General features: G+C 48.8%; 1 protein-coding gene across 2 annotated transcripts in view; it reads left to right on the forward strand.

Annotated features, from left to right (window-relative positions):
* The first annotated feature begins 12,112 nt into the window (after positions 1-12,112).
* RUSC1 (RUN and SH3 domain containing 1) overlaps positions 12,113-24,897 on the forward strand; it is a 214,487-nt gene continuing 201,702 nt past the window's right edge. Inside the window, exon 1 of one of the 2 annotated variants that reach the window (XM_086947408.1) lies at positions 12,113-13,884. In XM_086947408.1, the coding sequence (XP_086803534.1) occupies positions 12,219-13,884 (1,666 nt within the window). In that variant the 5' untranslated portion in view covers positions 12,113-12,218. The remainder of the gene's footprint in view (positions 13,885-24,897) is intronic. The other variant, XM_086947407.1, reaches the window with a different exon arrangement.

Below are 24,897 nucleotides of genomic sequence, written 5' to 3' on the forward strand. Positions count from 1 at the left end.
TCTTGTCCTACCTGGGGTCTGACACAAGGATTGTTAATCTCTGGTACTAGCTGTGGTCTGGCAGAGGATTGTTAATGTCTGGTACTACCTGAATTTTGGCACAAGGATTGTTAATATCTGCTACTATCTGGGCTCTGGCACAGGGATTGTTAATCGCTGGTACTACCTGGATTTTGGCACAAGGATTGTTAATATCTGGTACTACCTGGATTTTGGCACAGGGATTGTTCATCTCTGATACTACCTGGGCTCTGGCACAGGGATTGTTATTCGCTGGTACTACCTGGGCTTTGGCACAGGGATTGTTCATCTCTTGTACTACCTGGGCTCTGGCACAGGGATTGTTAATCTCTGGTACTACCTGGGCTCTGGCACAGGGATTGTTAATCTCTGGTACTACCTGGGCTCTGGCACAGGGATTGTTAATCTCTGGTACTACCTGGATTTTGGCACAAGGATTGTTAATATCTGGTACTACCTGGGCTCTGGCACAGGGATTGTTAATCTCTGGTACTACCTGGGCTTTGGCACAGGGATTGTTAATATCTGGTACAATCTGGGCTCTGGCACAGGGATTGTTAATCTCTGGTACTACCTGGGCTCTGGCACAGGGATTGTTAATCTCTGGTACTACCTGGATTTTGGCACAAGGGTTGTTACCCTCTGGTACTACCTGGGGTCTGGCACAAGGATTGTTAATCTCTGGTACTAGCTGTGGTCTGGCAGAGGATTGTTAATCTCTGGTACTACCTGGGGTCTGGCCTAAGGATTGTTAATCTCTGGTACTTCCAAGGCTCTGGCACAGAGATTGTTAAATTCTGGTACTACCTTGGTCTGTGGCACAGGGATTGCTAATCTCTGGGGTTAGCCACAAGGATTGTTTCTCTGGTACTACCTTGGTCTGTGGCACAGGGATTGCTAATCTCTGGGGTTAGCCACAAGGATTGTTAATCTCTAGTACTACCTGGGCTCTGGCACAGGGATTGTTAATCTCTGGTACTACCTGGGCTCTGGCACAGGGATTGTTAATTTCTGGTATTACCTCGGCTCTGGTACAGGGATTGTTAATCTCTGGTACTACCTGGGCTCTGGCGCAAGGATTGTTAATCTCTGGAACCTACTGGGGACTGGCACAAGGATTGTTAATCTCTTGTACTACTGGGGGTCTGGCACAAGGATTGTTAATCTCTGGTACTAGCTGTGGTCTGGCAGAGGATTGGTAATCTTTGGTACTACCTGGGTTCTGGCACAAGGATTGTTAATCTCTGGTACTACCTGGGTATGGCAGAGGACTGTTAATCTTTGGTACTACCTGGGGTCTGGCACAAGGATTGTTAATCTCTGGTACTTCCTGGGGTCTGGCACAAGGAGTGTTAATATATAGTACTGTCTGGGGTCTGGCACAGGGATTGTTAATCTCTGGTATCACCTGGGGTCTGGCACAAGGATTGTTATTCTCTGGTACTACCTGGGGTCTGGTACAAGGATTGTTAATCTCTGGTACAACCTGGGGTCTAGCACAGGGATTGTTAACCTCTCATATTACCTCGGCTCCGGCAAAGGGATTGTTAATCTCTGGTGCTACCTGGGCTCTGGCACAGAGATTGTTAATCGCTGGTACTACCTGGGCTCTGGCAAAGGGATTGGTAATCTCTGGTAGTACCTGGGCTCTGGTACAGGGAGTGTTAATCTCTGGTACTACCTGGGCTCTGGTGCAAGGATTGGTAATCTCTGGTACTACCTGGGGTTGGGCACAGGGATTGTTAATCTCTGGTACTACCTGGGGTCTGGCACAAGGATTGTTAATCTCTGGTACTACCTGGGCTCTGGCACGGGTATTGTTAATCTCTGGTACTACCTAGGCTCTGGTGCAAGGATTGGTAATCTCTGGTACTACCTGGGCTCTGGTGCAAGGATTGGTAATCTCTGGTACTACCTGGGGTTGGGCACAAGGATTGTTAATCTCTGGCCCTACCTGGGCTCTGGCACAAGGATTGTTAATCTCTGCTACTACCTGGGGTCTAGCACAAGGATAGGTAATCTCTGCTACTACCTGGGGTCTGGCACAAGGATTGTTCATCTCTGGAACTACATGGCACATTAATAGTTCATCTCTGGCATAGGGATTGTTCATCTTTGAAACTGCCCTGGTACAAAATGGTTAATCTATGGTGCTGCTTGGTTATTGGCACAAGGATTGTTAATCTCTGGCACTGTGTACATTCCAGCGCAAGCAAAATTAATCTTTGGCACTATACTGAAACCTACCCTTCGAATCGCTTAATCGTTAAAACACCTATATACATGTTACTAGACGGGATACTCCTTGACAATGTATAGAACACAGTAAATGAAGGGTTTATCTCTATCAGTACACATTTCCTCTCACGTGCAGCATTAATCTTTTGCACTGTGTGCATCCCGGCACTGCAGGGCATCGTCTCTGGCACAGTTTGAGTCAAGTGCAGGATCAGTTAATCTCAAGTTTGGCAGTAGTCGGGCACAGGAATCCTTGATTTTTAGTATGCAGTGAGCTCTGGCTAAAGGTGGCATATTCTCTGGCCCTACATGGACTGCCAGCATTAGGAGAGACCAGGCACTTCACAGTTCCTTTCTCTGTTCAGGCACTGTGCAGGTCCTTGCATTGACAGGAACATCCTCTGACGCTGCACTGAGTCCCAGCTCTTGAAGTTTTCTGGCACCTCCCAGGTTATTGCATTGATCAGGCAATGCACAGGTCCTTGCATTGCTGGGCCACCATCTGATGCTGCATAGTCCTAGTTCTTGAAATTTCCCGGCATTTCCCAGGCTCTTGCATTGATCAGGCACTGCACAGGTCCTTGCATTGACATGGTTATCCTCTGACGCTGCCCTGAGTACCAGCTACTGAAGATTTTCGACACTGCATAGGTCCTTGCACTGTTCAGGCACTGCACAGGTACTTGCATTGACTGGGCTATCCTCTGATGATGCACTGAGTCCCAGCTCATGAAGTTTTCTGGCACTGCTCGGGTCCTTACACTGTTCAGGCACTGCACAGGTCCTTGCATTGATCAGGCACTGCACAGGTCCTTGCATTGACAGGGCTATCCTCTGATGCTGCTCGTAGTACCAGCTCCTGAAGATTTCTGGCACTGCACAGGTCCTTGCACTGTTCATGCACTGCACAGTTCCTTGCATTGACAGGGCTATCCTCTGACGCAGCCCTGAGTCCAAGCTCCTGAAGATTTCTGGTACTGCACAGTTCCTTGCATTGACAGGGCTATCCTCTGATGCTGCCCTGATTCACAGCTCCTGAAGATTTCTGGTACTGCACAGGTCCTTGCATTGATCAGGCACTGCACAGTTCCTTGAATTGATCAGGCACTGCGCAGGTCCTTGCATTGACAGGGCTATCCTCTGATGCTGCTCTGAGTACCAGCTCCTGAAGATTTCTGGCACTGCACAGGTCCTTGCACTGTTCAGGCACTGCACAGGTCCTTGCATTGACAGGGCTATCCTCTGATGCTGCACTGAGTCCCAGCTCATGAAGTTTTCTGGCACTGCACAGTTCCTTGCATTGATCAGGCACTGCAAAGGTCCTTGCATTGAACAGGCACTGCACAGGCCCTTGCATTGACCGGGCTAACCTCTGACGCTGCCCTGAGTCCCATCTCATGAAGATTTCTGGCACTGCACAGGCCCTTGCATTGACCGGGCTAACCTCTGACGCTGCCCTGAGTCCCATCTCATGAAGATTTCTGGCACTGCACAGGCCCTTGCATTGACCGGGCTAACCTCTGACGCTGCCCTGAGTCCCATCTCATGAAGATTTCTGGCACTGCACAGGTCCTTGCATTGATCAGGCACTGCACAGGTCCTTGCACTGCACAGGTCCTTTCATTGACAGGGCTATCCTCTGATGCTGCACCGAGTCCCAGCTCATAAAGTTTTCAGGCACTGCACAGGTCCTTGCATTGATCAGGCACTGCACAGGTCATTGCATTGATCAGGCAATGCACAGGCCCTTGCATTGATCAGGCACTGCACAGGTCCTTGCACTGTTCAGGCACTGCACAGGTCCTTGCATTGATCAGGCACTGCACAGGTCCTTGCATTGATCAGGCACTGCACAGGTCCTTACATTGATCAGGCACTGCACAGGCCCTTGCATTGATCAGGCACTGCACAGGCCCTTGAATTGATCAGGCACTGCACAGGCCCTTGCATTGATCAGGCACTGCACAGGCCCTTACAATGATCAGGCACTGCACAGGCCCTTGCATTGATCAGGCACTGCACAGGCCCTTGCATTGATCAGGCACTGCACAGGCCCTTGCATAGATCAGGCACTGCACAGGTCCTTGCATTGATCAGGCACTGCACAGGTCCTTGCATAGATCAGGCACTGCACGGGTCCTTGCATTGATCAGGCACTGCACGGGTCCTTACATTGATCAGGCACTGCACAGGCCCTTGCATTGATCAGGCACTGCACAGGCCCTTGCATAGATCAGGCACTGCACGGGTCCTTGCATTGATCAGGCACTGCACGGGTCCTTACATTGATCAGGCACTGCACAGGCCCTTGCATTGATCAGGCACTGCACAGGCCCTTGCATAGATCAGGCACTGCACGGGTCCTTGCGTTGGCAGGGCTATCCTCTAATGCAGCTGCTGCACTCAGTCCCAGCTCATGAAGATTTCTGGCACTACATTGACAGGGCTAGCCTCTGACGCTGCCCTGAGTCCCAGCTCCTGAAGTTTTCTGGCACTGTGCAGGTCCTTGCATTGATCAGGCACTGCACAGGTCATTGCATTGATCAGGCACTGCACAGGCCCTTGCATTGATCAGGCACTGCACAGGTCCTTGCACTGTTCAGGCACTGCACAGGTCCTTGCATTGATCAGGCACTGCACAGGTCCTTGCATTGATCAGGCACTGCACAGGTCCTTACATTGATCAGGCACTGCACAGGCCCTTGCATTGATCAGGCACTGCACAGGCCCTTGAATTGATCAGGCACTGCACAGGCCCTTGCATTGATCAGGCACTGCACAGGCCCTTACAATGATCAGGCACTGCACAGGCCCTTGCATTGATCAGGCACTGCACAGGCCCTTGCATTGATCAGGCACTGCACAGGCCCTTGCATAGATCAGGCACTGCACAGGTCCTTGCATAGATCAGGCACTGCACGGGTCCTTGCATTGATCAGGCACTGCACGGGTCCTTACATTGATCAGGCACTGCACAGGCCCTTGCATTGATCAGGCACTGCACAGGCCCTTGCATTGATCAGGCACTGCACAGGCCCTTGCATAGATCAGGCACTGCACAGGTCCTTGCATAGATCAGGCACTGCACGGGTCCTTGCATTGATCAGGCACTGCACGGGTCCTTACATTGATCAGGCACTGCACAGGTCCTTACAATGATCAGGCACTGCACAGGCCCTTGCATTGATCAGGCACTGCACAGGTCCTTGCATAGATCAGGCACTGCACGGGTCCTTGCATTGATCAGGCACTGCACGGGTCCTTACATTGATCAGGCACTGCACAGGCCCTTGCATTGATCAGGCACTGCACAGGCCCTTGCATAGATCAGGCACTGCACGGGTCCTTGCATTGATCAGGCACTGCACGGGTCCTTACATTGATCAGGCACTGCACAGGCCCTTACATTGATCAGGCACTGCACAGGCCCTTGCATAGATCAGGCACTGCACGGGTCCTTGCATTGATCAGGCACTGCACGGGTCCTTACATTGATCAGGCACTGCACAGGCCCTTGCATTGATCAGGCACTGCACAGGCCCTTGCATAGATCAGGCACTGCACGGGTCCTTGCGTTGGCAGGGCTATCCTCTAATGCAGCTGCTGCACTCAGTCCCAGCTCATGAAGATTTCTGGCACTGCATTGACAGGGCTAGCCTCTGACGCTGCCCTGAGTCCCAGCTCCTGAAGTTTTCTGGCACTGTGCAGGTTCTTGCTCTTATTTTACTATGTCGCTACCTGCGCTGTGGCACGGTGAGGGTTAAACTCTGGCGCCCCCTCATTGGCTATAAGGTCTGAGAACAGATGATGCTGCAGCTGAGCTGAGAACAGAGAATGCTGGTCTGGGCGTGGCCGGGCTGGCAGCAGAGGATGCTCGGGGTGCAGAGGCCGGGCTGGTTACAGAGGATGGCGAGGCTGGGCTGAAGGCGGGGGGTGCCGAGGTGAGAGCCGGGGATGCTGCTGATAATGTGGGTCCTGGTGCTGGGCTGGGGTCGGGGGTGCCGAGGTGAGAGCCGGGGATGCTGCGGAAATGTGGGTTCTGAGGCTGGGCTGGGGTCGGCGGTGCCGAGGTGAGAGCCGGGGCTGCTGCTGATAATGTGGGTGCTGAAGCTGGACTGAGGTCAGAGGATGCTGCTGGTAATGTGGAGCTTCTGCTAGTAAAGGGGGTGCTGGTGCTTGACTGGATTCAAAAGATGCTCAGGGCAGGGAAGGCTGTGGATAATGTGAGGATGTTGCTGATAAAGGGGTGTTGGTGCTGGACAGGAGTCAGGGGAGAGAGCCGGGGTTGCAGCTGATAATGTGGGTGCTGGTGTACTGAGGTCAGGGGATGCTGCTGATAATGTGGGTCCTGGTGCTGGGGTCAGAGGATGCTGAGGTGAGAGATGGGGATGCTGCTGATAATATGGGCCCTGATCCTGGGCTGGGGTCAGAGGATGCTGAGGTGAGAGCAGGGGATGCTGCTGATAATTTGGGCCCTGATCCTGGGCTGGGGTCAGAGGATGCTGAGGTGAGAGCAGGGGATGCTGCTGATAATATGGGCCCTGATGCTGAGCTCAGGTCAGAGGATGCTGAGGTGAGAGCAGGGGATGCTGCTGATAATGTGGGCCCTGATCCTGGGCTGGGGTCAGAGGATGCTGAGGTGAGAGCAGGGGATGCTGCTGATAATTTGGGCCCTGCCGATGGACTGAAGTCAGAGAATGCCCAGGTGGGAGGACAGGGTGCTGATGATGATGATATTGCAACGGGTAATGGGCTCGGAGAAGGGGATAACGATGTGAGAACAAGTGATGCCAAGTTAAGCGCAGGTGACGCTTGGCTAATGGCAGGTGATGCTGTGATGGCGCAGACGCTGCTGCTGACGAAGATGGTGATGATGCTGATGCTGGGTTGAGGTCAGAGAATGCTGAGGGTAGAAGGGGGTGCTGGTGTTGGATGCAGGCGTTGATGCCGGCGTGATGGCAGATGTTGCTGAGTTGAGAGCAGGTGATGCTGCTGACGAAGTTGATGAGGATTGTGGGCTGGTAGCAGACGATGCCGAGGTGAGAGCAGGTGATGCTGATGCTAGGCTGACGTCAGAGGATGCTGAGGTGAGAGCCGGTGATGCTGATGCTAGGCTGACGTCACAGGATACTGAGGTGAGAGATTGGGATGCTGCAGCTAGGCTGACGTCAGGGGATGCTGTGAGGTGAAAGACGGGATGCTGATGCTAGGCAGACGTCACAGGATGCTGATGCTAGGCTGACGTCAGGGGATGCTGAGGTGAGAGACGGGGATGCTGATGGTGCAGATGTTGCTGCTGGGAGGATGTTGAGAGGAGAGTCAGTGGCCCTGCTGCAGACGAAAGTATCGACACCCCATGCTTGGCAGAGGGTCATGTGGGGGTGACTGAGGTGGGAAGGGCGGGGGCGAGCCCAGAGGGTGACGACGGGCTGAGCTGAGGGAGATGACGGCGCGCCGTGCTTCTGGGCACGCTGCGGTCTCTTGTATGCCGAGACGTGCTGGGGGGCAGCAGGGCGGGGCACGGGGCGCTCTCTACCCCGTGGAGCGGTGACGGGAGCCTGGGAAGCGGGTGGGCCGTTAAGGGAGCTGGAAACATGTAGGGGCAGCCGTGCATTCCACGGAGGACTTTTTTGGAGGGATTGAGCCAGCACGGAGCAAACCTGCCTTGCGCCCACCAGGGAGCGGGCGAGGAGCACGTGAAATCCATAGAGATGGCCACCTCGAGGGGCTGTGGCGAGCGCCACCAGCACACGCAATATGGCGACTCCTCGGCAAGGTACAGCGTGCAGGGGTGTCCTCGCCACCTCCTCTGGCGAAAAGCCAAGTACCAAACCACTTGCTTACTGGTAAAATCATCACTTACATCCCTGGGTTAAAAAAAAGTTCCACCCCTTTTTTGGTGACAAACACACACGTATATCCTTCCCTTCACCTGGTCGCCCCCTCCACTCCACGCTAATATTCATGCACCTCGTCCTTGGTGGTAGCATCAGACTTCCGGTCATCTTCCTTGGTGATGAAACCCTGACGTCTACACCTGCACCCCTACCAGGCATGGCTCCAGGAATTTTTATTTGGGGGGGCCATGGGTGCATTTGGGTGGGCCACTGCGGGCTCGATTTGTTGCATATATGTCTCGGCAGGCCTGCTTCAGGCCCCTCCTTTATCACTTCTTAGTCTTACAAGGCCCACTAAAATGCACTCTTTTCCAAATCTCTTTCTAAATATTTTCGCTCTCAAAAAGTGTTTTTTCCATTTAATGTTCCTTTGATGGGAAGAGGAGGTTTCTGAGGTGGGAGGATCAGGCAAGTGACACTTCTTGGGCTCCCTCTGTGCAAGCCTTCACGGAGAATCCCTCTTCGCTACTACCTCCACCTGACCCCGGACTCTGCAGCGCACTCCCTTACAGGCTTGAATATCCACTACTCCTCTCCAGTGCACCTTATCTCACAGCTGACCTTGAACCCCAGCCCCATATCAGGCACCATCGGGCTCCACTTTCATTTTTCCCGGTAAAAACATTAGTAAAATCACCTTCAAACTAGAAACATTGAATATAGCAGTAACTATAATTAGCACACACTTTAAAGTATGTCCCACAGTAGCCCTTATAACCCAACTGCTAATTAAATGAACAAAAACAGAAAGGCCATGACAGGGCGGCTTTATCGCTGATGCGAAAGTCTTTTTTGGTGCCGCACCAATAACCTCTTTCTCCGTAAATACCTTTACTACCACCTTCCACCAGTGCCCCTCCACCCTGCATGGTCCCCCCTATTGACCTCCTCCTCGGATTCCCTCACTGCCACCCTCCACCAGTGCCCCTCATCCCTCCATAGCCCCACCCCCTATTGACCTCCTCCTCGGATTGTCTCACTGCCACCCTCCAACAGTGCCCCTCATCTTTACGTAGCCCCTCTCTCATATGCATTTCATTTGTTGTATAGCGCTACTCATATCAGTGTAGTGTGTCAGTACTTTACACCAAGCACACATTATACAGTGACAACAAATCATACAAGTATGTAAATCAGTCTACAGGGAATGTCACATAAGCCAATGAGGATTACAAGGTGTATGAATCACATGTCATCCATATTGGTGGGCAGTATCTTTTAAGAGGGTTTGGTCTTGAGAAGCACAAACTCAGGATTTAAAGAGTACTTGGTTGAGGGTTGGCTTTACTAATAAATTATATCTGCCCAAACATAACATACTAATTTTAGCAACATTAGAATAATGAAAGACTTAGGAAGTTCTAGCTATATCACAAAACAAAAAAAGCGAAGTTCTAACTATACCATTCAGGTTTGCATGCAACACTTTGATGACAGTTCATTGGTCACAGTCCTATGTTAGGATTGTAACTTCTGAACTGCAAGCAACAGATTGATCTTTGTGACAAAGGCAGTAACCCACTGAGCTTCCACATAAAATACAGTTCTTCTGCATTTAAAAACTACTAACAGACAGATGATGGCTCTACAGCAGGATCAATAATCACCAGTGTTATCTGGGCATTTTTTATTGTCTTTTTGTTGTCCTGCAATAAAAACTGTTTAAATGAAGCACTTTCGAAGTATGTGTCCTGCTGGCCCTGCGCAGATTTTAAGAAGAAAAACAAATAGTAACACATTCTCTTACCTACTCCATTAGTCAAACTTTGTGGCCCAGCCTGATGTGATAAGCTGCTGGCAGGGGTTAGGAAAGGTGAATCAGAATAAACAAACTTCTTTTCTCCTGCGCTGCATAGAAAAAGAAATATCCACGCAGCAGAACAGTAGGCAAAGGTTACCATTGTCAAAGAAAGGATTTGTCGCCTTTCGCCCTGTCCCTAGCGGAGATGAAGGGGTGACAAAATAAACAAAGCCTTGTTAACATTTAAATTATCGTTTAAAGACCCGTGAAGTACTCTGGTGCAGCTGCGATAATCTCAAAAACTGTCTGTGTGTGTGTGTGCGCCCGGGAAGCTGTCCCGATGGGGGGGTTGAAGCCATATGAGCGCAATGACGTTGCACGCCTGCCTTCAAGTCCTCACTGTGAGGGCCAAGGCTCATGCTAGGGTGGGCTAGGATCATGTTTCCTAGAACCAGACTTGACCCGTACCACCCCCAACCACTCTAAGCTCAGACACCTGTCTCTACCCTCCCTCCAGTGATTACCCATGACACTGAGCCTCTTCGCTCTTGGGTGTAAACTCAGAGATCACCCCCCTGCCTTGGTGATAAATGCACAAATCCACTCCCCTCTCTGTTCCCACACACACCCTGTCTCTGGTAGTGAACCCATCATTCGCCCCCTCTCCTGGTGATACCCGTTGAGATACCCCGCTTTCAGGGTCAGTATCCGACATCTGCGCTCTCCCAATCAAAAGAGCAGACTGAGTTTCTTCTGCTGGTCTCAGCTGGTAAAATAGCTCAGAGGGTTAATGCGCCTACTGCGTAGTTATTTGGGTTTAACATATTTAAATTGCCTCATATCCAATTCTGCCTCTTATCTTCTGGAGTTAAAAAAAGTACTGTGGGGTAACAATAACACTAGTTATTCAATAACAACTGCACCGATGTTGTGCAAAAATCAACTGTTCATAGTTCAATGTTGACAGATATCCGAAGGTCCTGAATATTGTTTGGATATTGAAATTGTGATGGATCCACAGAAACTGTCTTGTAATGAGTTTTCAGGGTGCTCCTGATCCAGAACATAGCTGTGACCTCATGTTTAAATCTCTTTCAGATCACTAACGCCTCACGGCTCGAGGCGGGCTCTCGGTAACCTGCTGCTGCTCATCGCTGACCTTGTAGTTCTGAAGTCCAGGAGATAGAAATATCCCAAAAGTCACCAAAGCTTTCCTTGGAATAAATTGAATAAACACTCGTCACTGGATAATAATCCTTGTGAAATGGATACCAAGAAATGACAGAACTGAAACCATCAGTATCTCACCAAGAAATCCATAAAAGACATCAATATCTCAGCAAGACTCCAGACCAAGGTGATCATATCTCACCAAGACATCAAAGTCATCAATAGATCGCTAAGACATCAGGATAAGTCAATAATACCTCAGCACGATATTAAACCAAGTCAACAATATCTCAGCACAATATTAAACCAAGTCAATAAGTTATCAGCATGATATTGAACCAAGTCAATAATATCTCAAGACAATATTAAACCTAGTCAATGACTTCTCAGCATAATATTAAACTAGCTCATCTCTATCTCAAAGGAAGTCGCAAATACCTAATGAAGAAATCTAACTTAAACATCAATATCTCAGCCAGATATCGAACTATGCTGTTAATTTCTCTCAAAGACGACAAACCAATTCATTAACAGCTCATCAGGACATTCATCTATGCAAATTTCAGCAGATATCCCCAATTCTGCCGAAAATCAATCAACAAAGAACACTTATTTCCTTAAGATCTTGCTAACTTTTAGGATTTGTTTACATGTATTCCTACAATTCAATATTAAAGAGACAGAACTAAGCAGACTCAACTGTGGTCAACAATAAATATTGCAGGGAAGTCCATATGTAGTCAGTCACTTAAGAAGAACAACTTCATGTGTCCGTCATACATTATAAGTCTCACGCCGTGAAGTTCAGTCTCACGCCGTGAAGGTCAGTCTCACTTTTGGCCAGTCTAGTTATCATAATGACTTTAGATAAATCCTACATCTGCGCATTGTCAGATTTTTCTTAAAACATTTGCTTAACTGTCGAAACATATCTTACTTGTGAGACCTTTAGATCATGAGAGCTCTGCATTTCTGAGTAGGACCTCGTCGCAACTCATGGTGTCGAATTGGCGGCAAGTCAATTGAAGCATACATACGATTTGTGCAGTTGATTGTGAATCGTCCAACCTAGTTCGCAGAAGATTATTTGTCAGCAAGCAATAGAAGGGTTTAATCTCAAGAAAGTTTTGGTAACAACAGAAATATCCATCATGTTTGCCTCAAAGAAAGGCATTTTGGGCAACCTCAATCACATCCGCCTGCAGCATGTCTCACTTGGGTTGCACCTCTCACTTCGGCCTGAAATGCAGGAGGGCCCCATTACCAGAGCCCCATCGGACACTGAGGAGCAGACAGCAGGCTGCCAGCACTGCCGAGAAGAGACCACTGGCAACTTCGAAGTGGACGCCAATTCCAACAACACAGCTGCGCAGTGTCGATGTTGTGAGTCCCACTCACACCAGCTGCTGAAGTCAGGTCTCCTGAACGAGCCACTCTCCCGCGTTGAGAACTTAGCTGATCACAAGGAGGAGGCTACGTCCCCTTCGGATGGTGCCTTGAGCCCCTCGTCAGTTTCATCATCCATCAGCAGTTGCTCCGACTTCACCTTGGAAGACACCCCCGTCTCTTTCTACTGCAGGGAGTTTCTCAGCGATGGTATCCCGTCTCCAGAACACCAGCCTGACATCATACCTTTGGAAGACAGTACCTTCAATGCCAACTCCCCGACGAGCGAGCAGGCTCATCTCAGTCGCCCATCTGAAGACACATGCTCAAACCCGGATCCATTGGAGGTGGATCAGACGGGCTTTTTAAATCTAGGAAAGGAGGAGGAAAAATTATATCATGATCGCCTCAACTCAGACCCCAGTGGTGTCTTTTTGGAAACATCAGAAGGACCACATCACAAAAAGATTGAGGATGAAATGGACTCACACTGCCACACAATATCAGCTCTTCAAGACCAGAGTAGCCCCATTCTTCCAAAACCTATTAAAGAGCAGGACACTACTTCCAACAAGATTGCCAGGCCCAGGTCCATTGTTGACCAGAAATGCATCCACATGCCAAGGATTGCGCCAGCATCTCAAGTTCGGAAAGAAGGAGGAAAGACTACTCTAGAGGATCTTTTTGGTGAAGCAGAAGTTCCGCAAACAAAATGTTGGAGCTCTCGGCCCAGCGTCTTGGAACAAACTCAGGAAGGGCGACCCGGTGATACGAAGAAGAACATTACATCCTTCCATGAGCTGGCTCAGCGGAGGAAACGGGCCACCACAGGCACAAACCCACAGCCTGCGAAGAAAGACAGGAGTGATTGGCTCATCACCTTCTCGCCCGATACAGAACTTCCACCAGTCAATGAGCTGACCAGCTCCGTATTGTACCAACGATATGAGGGGATTGATCCTTCATCTTCTAAGCAGACAAAGCCCGAAGAGCACGGTCAGAACGGAGTGACAACGTTCAAAGAGCTACGGTTTCGTAGCACCCTAAACAAGCAGAACGCCCAGCAAGGTAAAGGTCAAGGGGCCTGGGAGCCAATGGACCAGTGTGGCCCTCAAAGGACAGCGACGAGGAGGACCGAACCCAACATGAACATCCATTTAAGCTCTGATAATAATGAATCATCCATTAGGGACTTGTTGCCATACTTCAAGGGGCCCCTTCCCGCCCATGTGGAAGCAAAGCATAGGAGGGGGCCATCGCGTCATAGTCTCCAGCCCATTGCAGAGAGTCACTTTGGAGGAACAGAGGCTTCCTGGAAAGACGGCTTAGCGGAAGCATCTGCGATTCCATCAGGACGGAGGTCCATGGCTCCTGCCGATGACCCATGTAGCCGAGGAAAAGCCGATGGTGGGGACAGACACAGTAAAGAAGGTAAGTGATCTGTGGTCTTTCACACCACAACTGTTTATCTTGGTTGGGGTAACTGGCATTGGCCCACATGTGGTGCAAATGCCAGATTTCAGGGTAAGCGTTCACTTTGTAAATAGTTCCCGTTTAGATCCACTGTGTGTAAATATATCTACTCTTTAAGTATTAATCATTTATTTACACGTGATAACCGTGAGAAACTATCCCACACCATGTCGTAATTCTTTTACCTCAAATTTTGTGGGGATATATTTTTGCACATCCTTAACATTTTACTGACATTGCACCAATGTACACCTCGATGTTTCTGCACAAAGGAAGAAGTGTAACTAAGTCAGTAGCTGCCAGACACTGGAATTACACCCATTTGCATGGTTCATTTTTCGAATGAAAAAAGTGGGGAATTTACCCAATTCGCTTTGTTAGGGGTCATTCTAACAGATGGAGGTATGGACACTGAGTAGAGAAAATGTTACCCAATGTGATGTATTCAATTTTCAGACAAGGAAATATAGATTCAGTCTTAAAACCTTGCCTGCGGAGCAGATTCTCCCCCGGTGCTGAACATTCCATTTGCGGGTGTGGTCATGATGGAACGGTTCCGTCATGAGCACAGCGCGACCGATGCTCATGACGGCACCGTTCTGTCATGAGCATCGAAGGGGAAAGATATCCCAAAATTTCAGTCGACTGGATTAGCTAGCTTTACAAATATGGCACTCCACAACGCCTTGTTGTGCACTAATAACATGGGGGGAATGCTTACAATTTAAACAGGTAAGCTGTTCTGTACCACCTCCTGTTTGACATGGATTCCTGCTCCCACTCACCACACAGGAAGTCCATTTGGCGGCAAGTCAGGCTAAGCTTCCTGGTTGATCTTTTCTTTTAAACGGATGTACTTCCAGGTTGGCAACAATTAAAACCCAAGTTCAGTCAAAAGTAAAAAGATATTTGGATGGAGTTTAGCAAAAAACACAGGTGAACGTGATTCACAAACAGGAGCTAATGCTATCATCCTTGCAAATAGTGTTGCTAAGTCACAGTATGGTGACAGGGCACCAATTCTCCAAGTCAGTGAATTCTGAGATTCCAAAACTTGGTTGGCTTAAACTGATTCACCTCGGCTAGCACACCTGAAATAAAATGGCCATTTAGAAAAGGAAAGTGAGATACAGGAAGCATGGTGTACAATTGACATTGAGTGGCCACACTCCTATTGCCTCACTGTCTCTTTTTATAGTCCTAGTCAGTTCTGAAGAGGTGGCTTCCAACTCTGTGAAAAGATGCCGATGACCAATAAAATAAAAAAATAGTCTTGAGGGGCTGCCCACCTTCTACGCAAGGGTCTTACAAAAGCGTTCAGCCTACCCTGACGGTTCCTATTTTATTTCGATCTCATCCGGATCTAAAGTGGACGAGTTCTAAGTGTAGTTTTGGACTGAATTTATCCTCTTCTGAGTTGTGTGGAGTGAGCTGGAGGTTCCTAGTGTTCTGCCAGTTTTCCGCAGCCCCATTTGGCAAGACCCCACAGGGATCTGAAATGGCAACAAGCGGTGGAAGCTGATTAGGCATCTGCAAGTGACGATCAAGTGTAGCATTTATTTGGGTGCCTAGATGATTCCTAATGTTCAGAGATGGCCAGGCTGTTCAGGATCCTGCAGTGCATGTGATCATTGGGAGATCCAGGGATTACCATGGATTAAAGAAAAGGATTGTTGCACGTCCTTAATCATAAACTGGCTATGTGCAGGACCTTGATGGTCGTAAGGGTGGCCGTGTGCATGTCCAGAGGGAGCTGTGTCTTGGCTCCCCACATGAATTCTGAATACACCTTGCATTTTGGCAAGCACATAGAAACCGATGTGTAGACACCGTGAAGACACAAAATTGAGTTGCGCTAGTGTGTGCAGTGATGCAATTTATCGTGGCCACTCCAAAGCATAAGAGTGCTTCCAAAAAGACTTGTGGCAGTCTCCTCTTCTTCATCCAGGTCTCACTCTTCTTTGAGAAACCACAAACAAACTTCTGCGAAAGACGCTGCAGTGATGCCTTAAGAGAAGATAAAGAGATTAATCGAGGAAATACTATCAGTTCACAAGAAGAGGAACTTGGCCACCAAAAAGCAGGACCAAAGCTCTTCTGAGTCCTCCTGGGATACTGATGAGGATGAGGAAAAGGAGGCTGGAGAAGAGGGTTGTACTGTGCTGTTGGAGAAGAAAGGGAAAATATATTATTAGATGTTTGCATCTTTCTGTCCTCAGAGAGTTATAGAGGTCATGGACCTTCCAGTGTCTGCTCCTAGTAACCTTCTTCCTGAGTAGAATTGAGTCAAGTTGAACATCAAGCTCAAAAAGGCTTGCCACGCCTGGGCTTCACAACTCTCCCGTGCGACTGATGGCTTCAAATATCTCGGCATATATATCTCCCCATATCCGAAAGATTCCTGGGCGCGCAATATTACTCCATTATTAGCTGGCCTTAGCAGCGAAACCGCTGTGTGGTCTTCTCTCCCTCTCTCCCTGTATGGGCGCTCCGCTATTTTTAAAATGGTGTTGTTGCCCCGGATCTTGTATCGACTCCAGAACTACCCATATCCCATTCCACGCTCATGGTTTGCGCAAGTTGCTGGCATACAAAATACATTTATGTGGAAGGGTGCCGTCGGGTTGGGGCTCCGTACGTGTACACAATCCACATATTGCAGAGGGATCGCCGCAGCAGATATTTATGCTTATTACGTAGCGTCTCATATCCTGGTAATAAACAAATGGTGGTATAATTCCCCCACGGATCCAGCGGATTTGGCTGAACATGCTGCAATGGACCAGGTCCCCCTTCTTCACCTACTATACAGCTCCATCCGTCTAGATCCCTTGCCGCCGGCTGGCAGGGTGATGATACAAATTTGGCGGACTAAGACCCGACAGATGGGCTGGCGTGGAACATTTACTCAAATGACTCCCCTATGGTGGGGCATATACCTCCACTCCGTGTCGACATTGAAGATGGGGATGTAATACGTGGCACCACAATGAAGTCGTTTCAACAATTGCAGGCTGATTTTGATCTACACAAATCACAATTTTACAATTGCACTTCTCCCTCAGATCCGTACATTAGAGTCCCTCCCTGAGTTTCAGCGCCTAAAGGGCCGATTGCTTACGGGAGATCTCGGGCCCCACAAGATCAAACAGATATACCGGACACTGACAACCCATACACCCACCACACTGGACAAGACACGAGTTGGATGGCAGGCTGATACACCTGAACTCACAGATGACGACTGGGCTGAAGCCATCGCTAGCCCAAGGGGTGCAGCAATTTCCACGCGATATCGGCTCATCCAATTCAAATATCTACACCGTGCATATTATACAAGGGTACGCCTGTAGCGTATGGGTGTTATCCAATCCCCTACATGTCTGAGGTGCGATGGGGAGGAGGGGACATTCTTACACACAGTCTGGAGCTGCTCAGCATTACAGCCTTTTTGGCGTCGAATCAGATCATGCCTCCACCAGGTGCTGTCATGGGACCTCCTACTTGATCCACAACTCTTCTTGCTACATTTGACAGAGGATATTGGGGGGAATAGGTATAAGCAGCACCTATTGTTTTAAGCTCTCACAGTGGCCAAGAGGGACATAGCGCAAATGTGGAAGGCAACATCCCACCAACTTTAGGTAAATGGAAAACTGATCTGGATAAATGTATGGGGGCTGAGCTTGCTTTTTTTGAGGCCCGTGGGTGCCCTGCTAAACATTGCAAAATATGGACTAGATGGGCGGACTATCGTGGAATCGATCTTCCCCCCTTGCCCGAGGTGGACCCCTGAGAATGGGCCAGTTTTTCTTGTGCTGTTTCATTCCCACTTTATGTTTTAAAATGGATATGCTGACATGTTTGACGATGTACGCTGTGACGAATGCACCGCTTACTCAAATATGGAGACCGGAAACTGTCTGTGTTTTTTGTTTATCCCACCTACATGTTTGGTGGGTGTTGTTATAATTCAGAAATATGATTGTTGGAACAAACTGTCCTTAAGCCTCTCTTGCTTTGGCGGGGCTGCATCCCCTACGTATTGCAAAATAACCAAATAAAATTTGTTGTTAAAAAAAAAAGGCTTGCCAATCCACGAGGACACCTTGCCTTTATGTGTGAGGTCGCAGTTCATTGCAGGCGGCTTCCATGCAGTAGATAAAGCTGCTAGAGAATCAGTTATCTGAGCTATGCCGCCATTGGCAAGGGGCCGCTGACTGGAGGTCACCATAATGATTTCCAGAAAGCTTATGAACACTCTCCCTTCGATTACTGGGTGGTAGAAGTAATCATATTGAGTAACTACATCACTTTGAGCTCATTCCTTTCAGCCTTAGGTTGAACAAACTAAATTGTTCTCTGGCGGAAGCAGTGAGCTCTTCGGTTCTGGAAGGAATCAGGACTCTGGGTGATGAAGAGTGCGATTGCTCAGGCGCTGGAGAGATCTCTCAATGTGTGTCAAACCATGTTCAAGGTTCCCAGAGAGTCAGGGCAACTAAAGACAAGAAAGAGGCAGCACGAGGGTGAACACCTTTGTCAAAGTCATCATTTTCCAGATGGAACATGCTACAATGGATAATCTTATTGATACTTCTAGGGGAATTTCTTGCAATCTTTGTTTTTAAGTCCCAGCAAATCTGAGAATGATTATTTTCTTAAGTTTACAGTCTAGAAACAAATTTAGCAGTTTGTAGTCTTTGCGTCCGGCCCGTAGTTCCCACTGTGTGCTCAAGACGATGGACTCTAGTGGAGTCCCATGCATTCCAGAGGATGGGCCCGACATGCTACACCTAGGAACACATGAAGGGAGTAAAGCAGAGGCCTATCAATGGATTTCTCACCACCTGGAAAAGGTCTCACATAAATTCAGCCCAGGATCTAATGTTTGTAGGGGCCAGAATTCCACTAACTTCAGAAGGTCTAGCTCAAGATTTATTGTTTGTAGGAGCAAGATTCCAGACAAATTTCGGAATTTCACAAAACTTCAGAAGATCCAGCTCAGGATCTAGTGTTTGTAGGAGTAAGATTCCAGACAAACGTTGTAATTTTGACAAACTTCGGAAGGTCCAGCTCAGGATGTAGAGTTAGTGGGAGCCAGATTACAGACACACTTCAGATCACTCTTTCTCCTAAAAGACAGGGCGGTACTGCCTAGGCCAGAGATTTCCAAACTGTGTGTCCCGACACAGTACTGTGTCGCCTGCAAGAGGTGGGTGTGTCGCAGGATGAGGCACTGAGCACATAACTGCTAATTAGAAGGCATTCCTTTGAAAGAGTGTCTCGGAGTCAGCCACAGCAGCGCAGACTCCGAGACACTCTGCCTTAGGGGGGCCGGGAGATTCCCAACAAAGCCCCATTAACAAGTAAATGGTCCTTTAAAGACCTGCGAAGTACTCGGGTGCAGCTGTGTGTGCCCTGGAAGCTGGGGTGAGGTGACAGAGGGTGACAGGCAGAGGGAGGTAGACAGTGAGATAGAGGGAGAAAGACAGGGAGAGAGAGGGAGACAGAGGGAGGTAGACAGAGGGACGGAGACAGAGGGAAGGATACAGAGAGAAGGATACAGAGGGAGACAGAGAGGGAGACAGAGAGGGAGACTGAGAGGGAGACAGACAGAGGGATGGAGACCGAGGGAGACAGACAGAGGGAGACAGAGGGAGGGAGACAGACAAGAGACAGACAGAGGGAGACAGACAGAGGGAGAGAGAGGGAGAGAGAGAGAGAGGGAGACAGACAGAGTGAGTGAGACAGAGGGAGAGAGAGGTAGAGAAAGGGAGAGAGATAGAGAGGGAGAGAGACAGCGAGAGACGGACGGAGACAGAGAGAGAGGGAGGGAGACACAGACAGACAGAGATGCAGACCGAGACAGACGGGGACAGCCAGAGACAAATAGAGGCAGAGACAGGGGCAGACAAAAAGAGGCAGAGACAGAGAGGGAGACAGAGGGAGGGACACAGGGACAGACAGACAGATAGAGGCAGAGACTGAGACAGCCAGAGAGGGAGAGGGAGAGGGAGACAGAGGGAGTGAGAGAGAGGGAGACATAGGGTGACAGAGGGAGGAAGAGGGAGGGAGACAGAGAGAGAGGGAGACAGAGGGATAGTGAGACAGAGGGAGACAGGGGGAGGGAAGCAGAGGGAAGGAGCGGGAGACAGGGAGACAGAGGGACAGAGACAGAGGGAGAGAGAGGGAGGGAGAGAGAGGGAGACAGAAAGAGAGAGAGGGAGAGAGACGGAGGGATAGAGAGGGAGGGAGACAGGGAGAGAGAGGGAGGGAGACATAGGGAGAGAGAGCGGGAGGGAAACAGAGGGAGAAAGAGGGAGGGAGACAGAGGGAGGGAGACAGTTACAGTGGGAGACAGAGAGTGGGAGACAGAGGGAGGGAGACAGAGGGCAACAGACAGAGGGAGGCAGACAGAGGAAGCAAGACAGACAGAGGGAGGGAGACAGAGGAAGCGAGACAGACAGAGAGAGACAGAGGGAGGTAGACAGACAGAGGGAGACAGACAGACAGAGGGAGACAGACAGACGGAGACAGACAGAGGGAGACAGACATGGAGACAGACAGAGGTAGAGAGAGGGAGGTAGACAGAGGGAGAGGGAGGGAGAGAGACAGATGGAGAGAGAGGGAGGGAGACATAGGGAGAGAGAGGGGGAGACAGAGGGAGGGAGACAGTTACAGAGGGAGAGAGTGAGAAAGACAGAGTGAGTGAAACCACCCCCCCGGACCCCCCCTTAGGTGGTTCCGGGTCACTACGCTACGCTTGCTCGCTACACTGCCTTACTGTGTCCCAAAATGATGCATCTCCAAAAAGTGTGTCTCCAACATAAAAAGTTTGGAAAGCTGTGGCCTAGGCATTATCTAACAGCTCTTCTCCAGTGTCTTCAGTCAAGATACATGCTCACAATGCCTGGGCGGCGCATTCCTGAGTTCCAGATAAGGTTTGGTTCGAATTCACGACTGTCGGCAAGGGTGGTTGCTCCCAGGTAATCTTAGTTGGTGATGCATCCTCGTGTTTCACTGCAATAGGTTATAACTACACACGCCAGCAGTCGTATTTGTAGGACCAAACTAATTAAGGATAGGTGGGACCTATTTAACTAATTGTGGTATTCCAACTGGAAAAAGACACCTTGTCAGGGCTTTTCAGTACTTCAGTACTTCTGCTCTGGAATCTTTACACTTGTTACTGGTTTCAAAGAGGAGCTGTTTTAAGTATATTTTTTGTGCACACAGAGCCTTTTATGAAACTGCCCTAGCTACCTTCAGCAACAATTAGTCTGCAGAGTGGAAACCTAAGTTTCATTGATGTTTCTTGACTGGCGGTCCCCAGATTTACGTGTAAATGCCGGAGAGGAAGATATTTTTCTGTTACAGCTCTCCACACTTACCCCTACGTTGTTTATCCTGTATGTACGCCCCTGGCTGATATCGTTCACTCACATGGGCTTGCCCTGGTGTCATATGCTGAAGACACTCAAGTCATCCTGGTCCTCACACCGAATACCACTCAAACTACCTCCCAACTGAAATCCTGCCTCAAGGAGGTCCCAGACTGGATGTCTAGCAGTAGGCCTAAGCTTATTGGTAATAAAACAGAGGTGCTGGTGGTAGGAAATTATAGTTCTAGGTGGCACAAACTCTCATGGCCAGACTATCTGGGCGACCGCCCTAAGCCAGCCAAAGCAGTAAAAAGCTTAGGTGTCTAAATGGATGACAAGCTTACAATGGGCACAAGTTATGAAATTGGCAGGCTTTTGCGTTGGCATTTTAAGATCTTTAAAATATATAAGGATAGTGGTGCAGAGTCATATAAACTCTCACCTGGATTCTGGCAACTTCTTTATCATGGGACCCTAAAATATGTGACCAAAAGACTCCAAGTGGTGCAAAATGCCATTGCAAGAATTCTTCAAAACTTATCGAAGCATAGATAAGCCAGACCAACCCTTGCAGCTCTGCACTGGCTTCCAGTCAGCGGTGGCTCCTCCACCATGGCAGAGGACTGTCGCCCCACCTGCCAGCAGCCCAAAAAAAAAAAATGATAATAAACCCTTATTTATTATTGTTTTATTTTTTCTCTCAGAGCCAAGGCTTGGGGGCGGGGCCAGGGTGATGATAGGCTGGTGGAGGAGTGGTTGTACTGCTACTCAGTATGCATGACGGTTTGGCTGGCTGTCTCTCCAACGCGAGCAGCATTGCTGCATTGGAGAGATCAGGCACAGGCTCCCAGTCTAACTGGGAACGCATATCATTGGCGCTCAGGTCAATCCTAATGCTGCTTTCAGCAGCATGAAAGCAGCGTCAGGATTGGCCGCAGTGCACTCTGGGAGCCTATGCCTGCAAAAGAGAGGGACGCGATGCAGCAGGTAAATGTTTTTAAATTTTTTATTTGTTTCATCTATCCGTCCTCTCTCCTCCCCCCGCCCCGCCCTCTATCAACACACCGGCCGCTACTGCTTCCAATTTAGAAAATAATTCAATTCAAGGTTCTTTGTATCGCACACTGGGCCATCTATTGAAAAATCCCACCTATTATTAAATCCCTGCGTACCCCTTACTTTCCAGGGGGGCCTTCGCTCTAGCAACCAGGGACTTTTGATGGTGTTTAACCTCTTCGATGCGTCACACGGCCTCCGGCCGTCTGACATCACATTGGGCGTGTGCGTCAGACGGCCCCCGGCCGTCTGAACTGCGCATGCGTCATTTTTTTCCGCAGCGGAATGTCCGCCACGGCGAAGCGACTGAAATCAAAAGAGCATTATGTGGAAGCCTCTCTTTTGCATTCCTGTTACAGGAAAATGCTAAAAACTCACCTTTCTAAATGAGGCTTGAGGAAAGGGTTCATCTCAGTTTCATGGAGGGGCTGTACTGCATCAAGCGCTGGGAAGGACCATCTAGGTAGCCATGTGCTATACAAATACAACAGAATTGAACTGAATTGAATCTTGCGTAAAATTCAAGATCTTATACTTTTTCTTAAGGTGTTAAAAACTAGGGGGCATATTATCAAGGGGGTTTATCTCCGCTTTTTTGGCTTTAAATGCCAAGAAAGCGGAGATAAAATGATCTCCCTATTACCTAGCTGTCGCTAACACCAGTTAGCGACAGCTAGTAGGAGATAGCGACCATCTTGGGCCCCACATTGCATGTCAGTGATATTTATCACTAATGACATGCAAAGTGGGCGTGCCAAGATGTTAGCGACTGGAAACAGTCGCTAACATCGCTATCTCCTATTACCAACTTTTGGAGATATTCGCGCTAAGCGCGAATATCTCCAAAAGCTAACACCTGCCCTGAGCAGTTCTTAGCCATGTTATCCAATGGGAGATGGATAACATGGCTAAGAGCATTAGCTCGGTAATGCATGAATATCGCTGACTTTTCAGTGATATTCATGAATTGCGGCCGTTTTTTATCGCATTTGCAATAAACCTTGGTAATACCAAGGTTTATCTGCGATAAAAATCGCCGCAGGTCAGCGATTAATTTTTGTCTCTAACCAAGCAATAGCGATAATTATCGCTATTGCTTGGTAATATGCCCCTAGGCTTTATCCGCAATAGATTCCTGTTATATTTACTTAATTTACTGGTCTTTATTTAGGTATGGCCCGACACCTTACAGGTATCTGAGAACTTTATAAATCTATTAACATAACATAACAACATAATCTACCTTCATTTGGCAGAATGTTAAATTCCAAGAGGGTTGATCGAATGTGTTATTTGGCGCGCAGTGCCTGGTTCTAAGTTTCTAGCAGCTCTTGTGTATCAGTTGGGGACTTGATGGAAGGACATCTGTTAAATCGAATCAAGACCCTTATCAGGCTGGAGAGATTGTTTGGACATACAGACACACAATCCTCTATTCAGGCAGACACAAACAAACCCATACAGTCCTGTATGTCTTCTTCTTTTGGAGTTTCAGAGAGTATGGATACTGCAGTGTGGCAGGAAATGTGGCCTAGTAGGTAGAGCTGCTGACTTTGTTGCTGTGGAAGTAGGATTGAATCCTGTAATTCTGGGCACATCACTTATTCTCCCTGTGCCTAAATTTAAAAAGTAAAACAATGAGTACCATATTCTGGTTCTGCAGTATCCAGAGCATGGTTGGCATTAAAACATAGCATTCTACAATTTCTTGGCCTCCATTCATGATTGGGATGTTGTTTGGGCAGGCTGGCACTGCCAGGGGGCAAAATGGGGCCTATGATGTTGGAACCTCCCACATACCTGGTGCCAGTGTTGTTTGCAGGCCATGGGTTAGCTTCAGGGAGGGCTTGCCATAGAGTGGTTGGTTGTTCCACCTTCAGCTTAACCTGCATGAGGTGTTACACCACTCGTGTGCTCCAGTTGCAGTGGCAGAGCATCTGCAAGAATGTGCAATACTTGGCACTTCCAAATTGCCAGAGGTGCAGTTCATGTAAGGTAGGGCACTGAAATACATTCCACACCTGGGTAGAAGCAGCGTCAGCCCTTTCACGCCCTAGTTCTGGTCTTTCGCTTCTCTGCAATGATCAGGTTGGGTTTTAACGCAAGCGGTCACAGGTACATCACCAGGTCTACCCTTGAGCATCAGTGTCAGGGGCAAAACAGTCAAACTCCCTGCCGCACCCTTTATGGAGTAAACAACACTTACTGAAATTCAGAAAGCTTTTAAAAATGTTGCTTTTTAATTGGCAGTGTTCCTTTTGAATCATGCTCTCATAATGGTTTTAGAATTCTTGTTGTGGTCAGTTATGTCTGAGACGTTTTCAGGCGTGGGCAAAGTTGTCAATAGCCCAGAACCCCTACTTTCCATAGGGGACCTCTGGGCAAATTAAGATTCTCTCTCTCTCTCCCTCTCTCTCTCTCTCTCTCTCCCTCTCCCTCTCCCTCTCCCTCTCCCTCGCCCTCGCCCTCTCTCTCTCTCTCTCTCTCTCTCTCCCCATCTGCCTCTCTTCCCCTCTCTCTCTCCTGCCTCTGT

This window comes from Lissotriton vulgaris, chromosome 12 (genome assembly GCF_964263255.1).
Source record: "Lissotriton vulgaris chromosome 12, aLisVul1.2, whole genome shotgun sequence".
NCBI lineage: Eukaryota > Metazoa > Chordata > Amphibia > Caudata > Salamandridae > Lissotriton > Lissotriton vulgaris.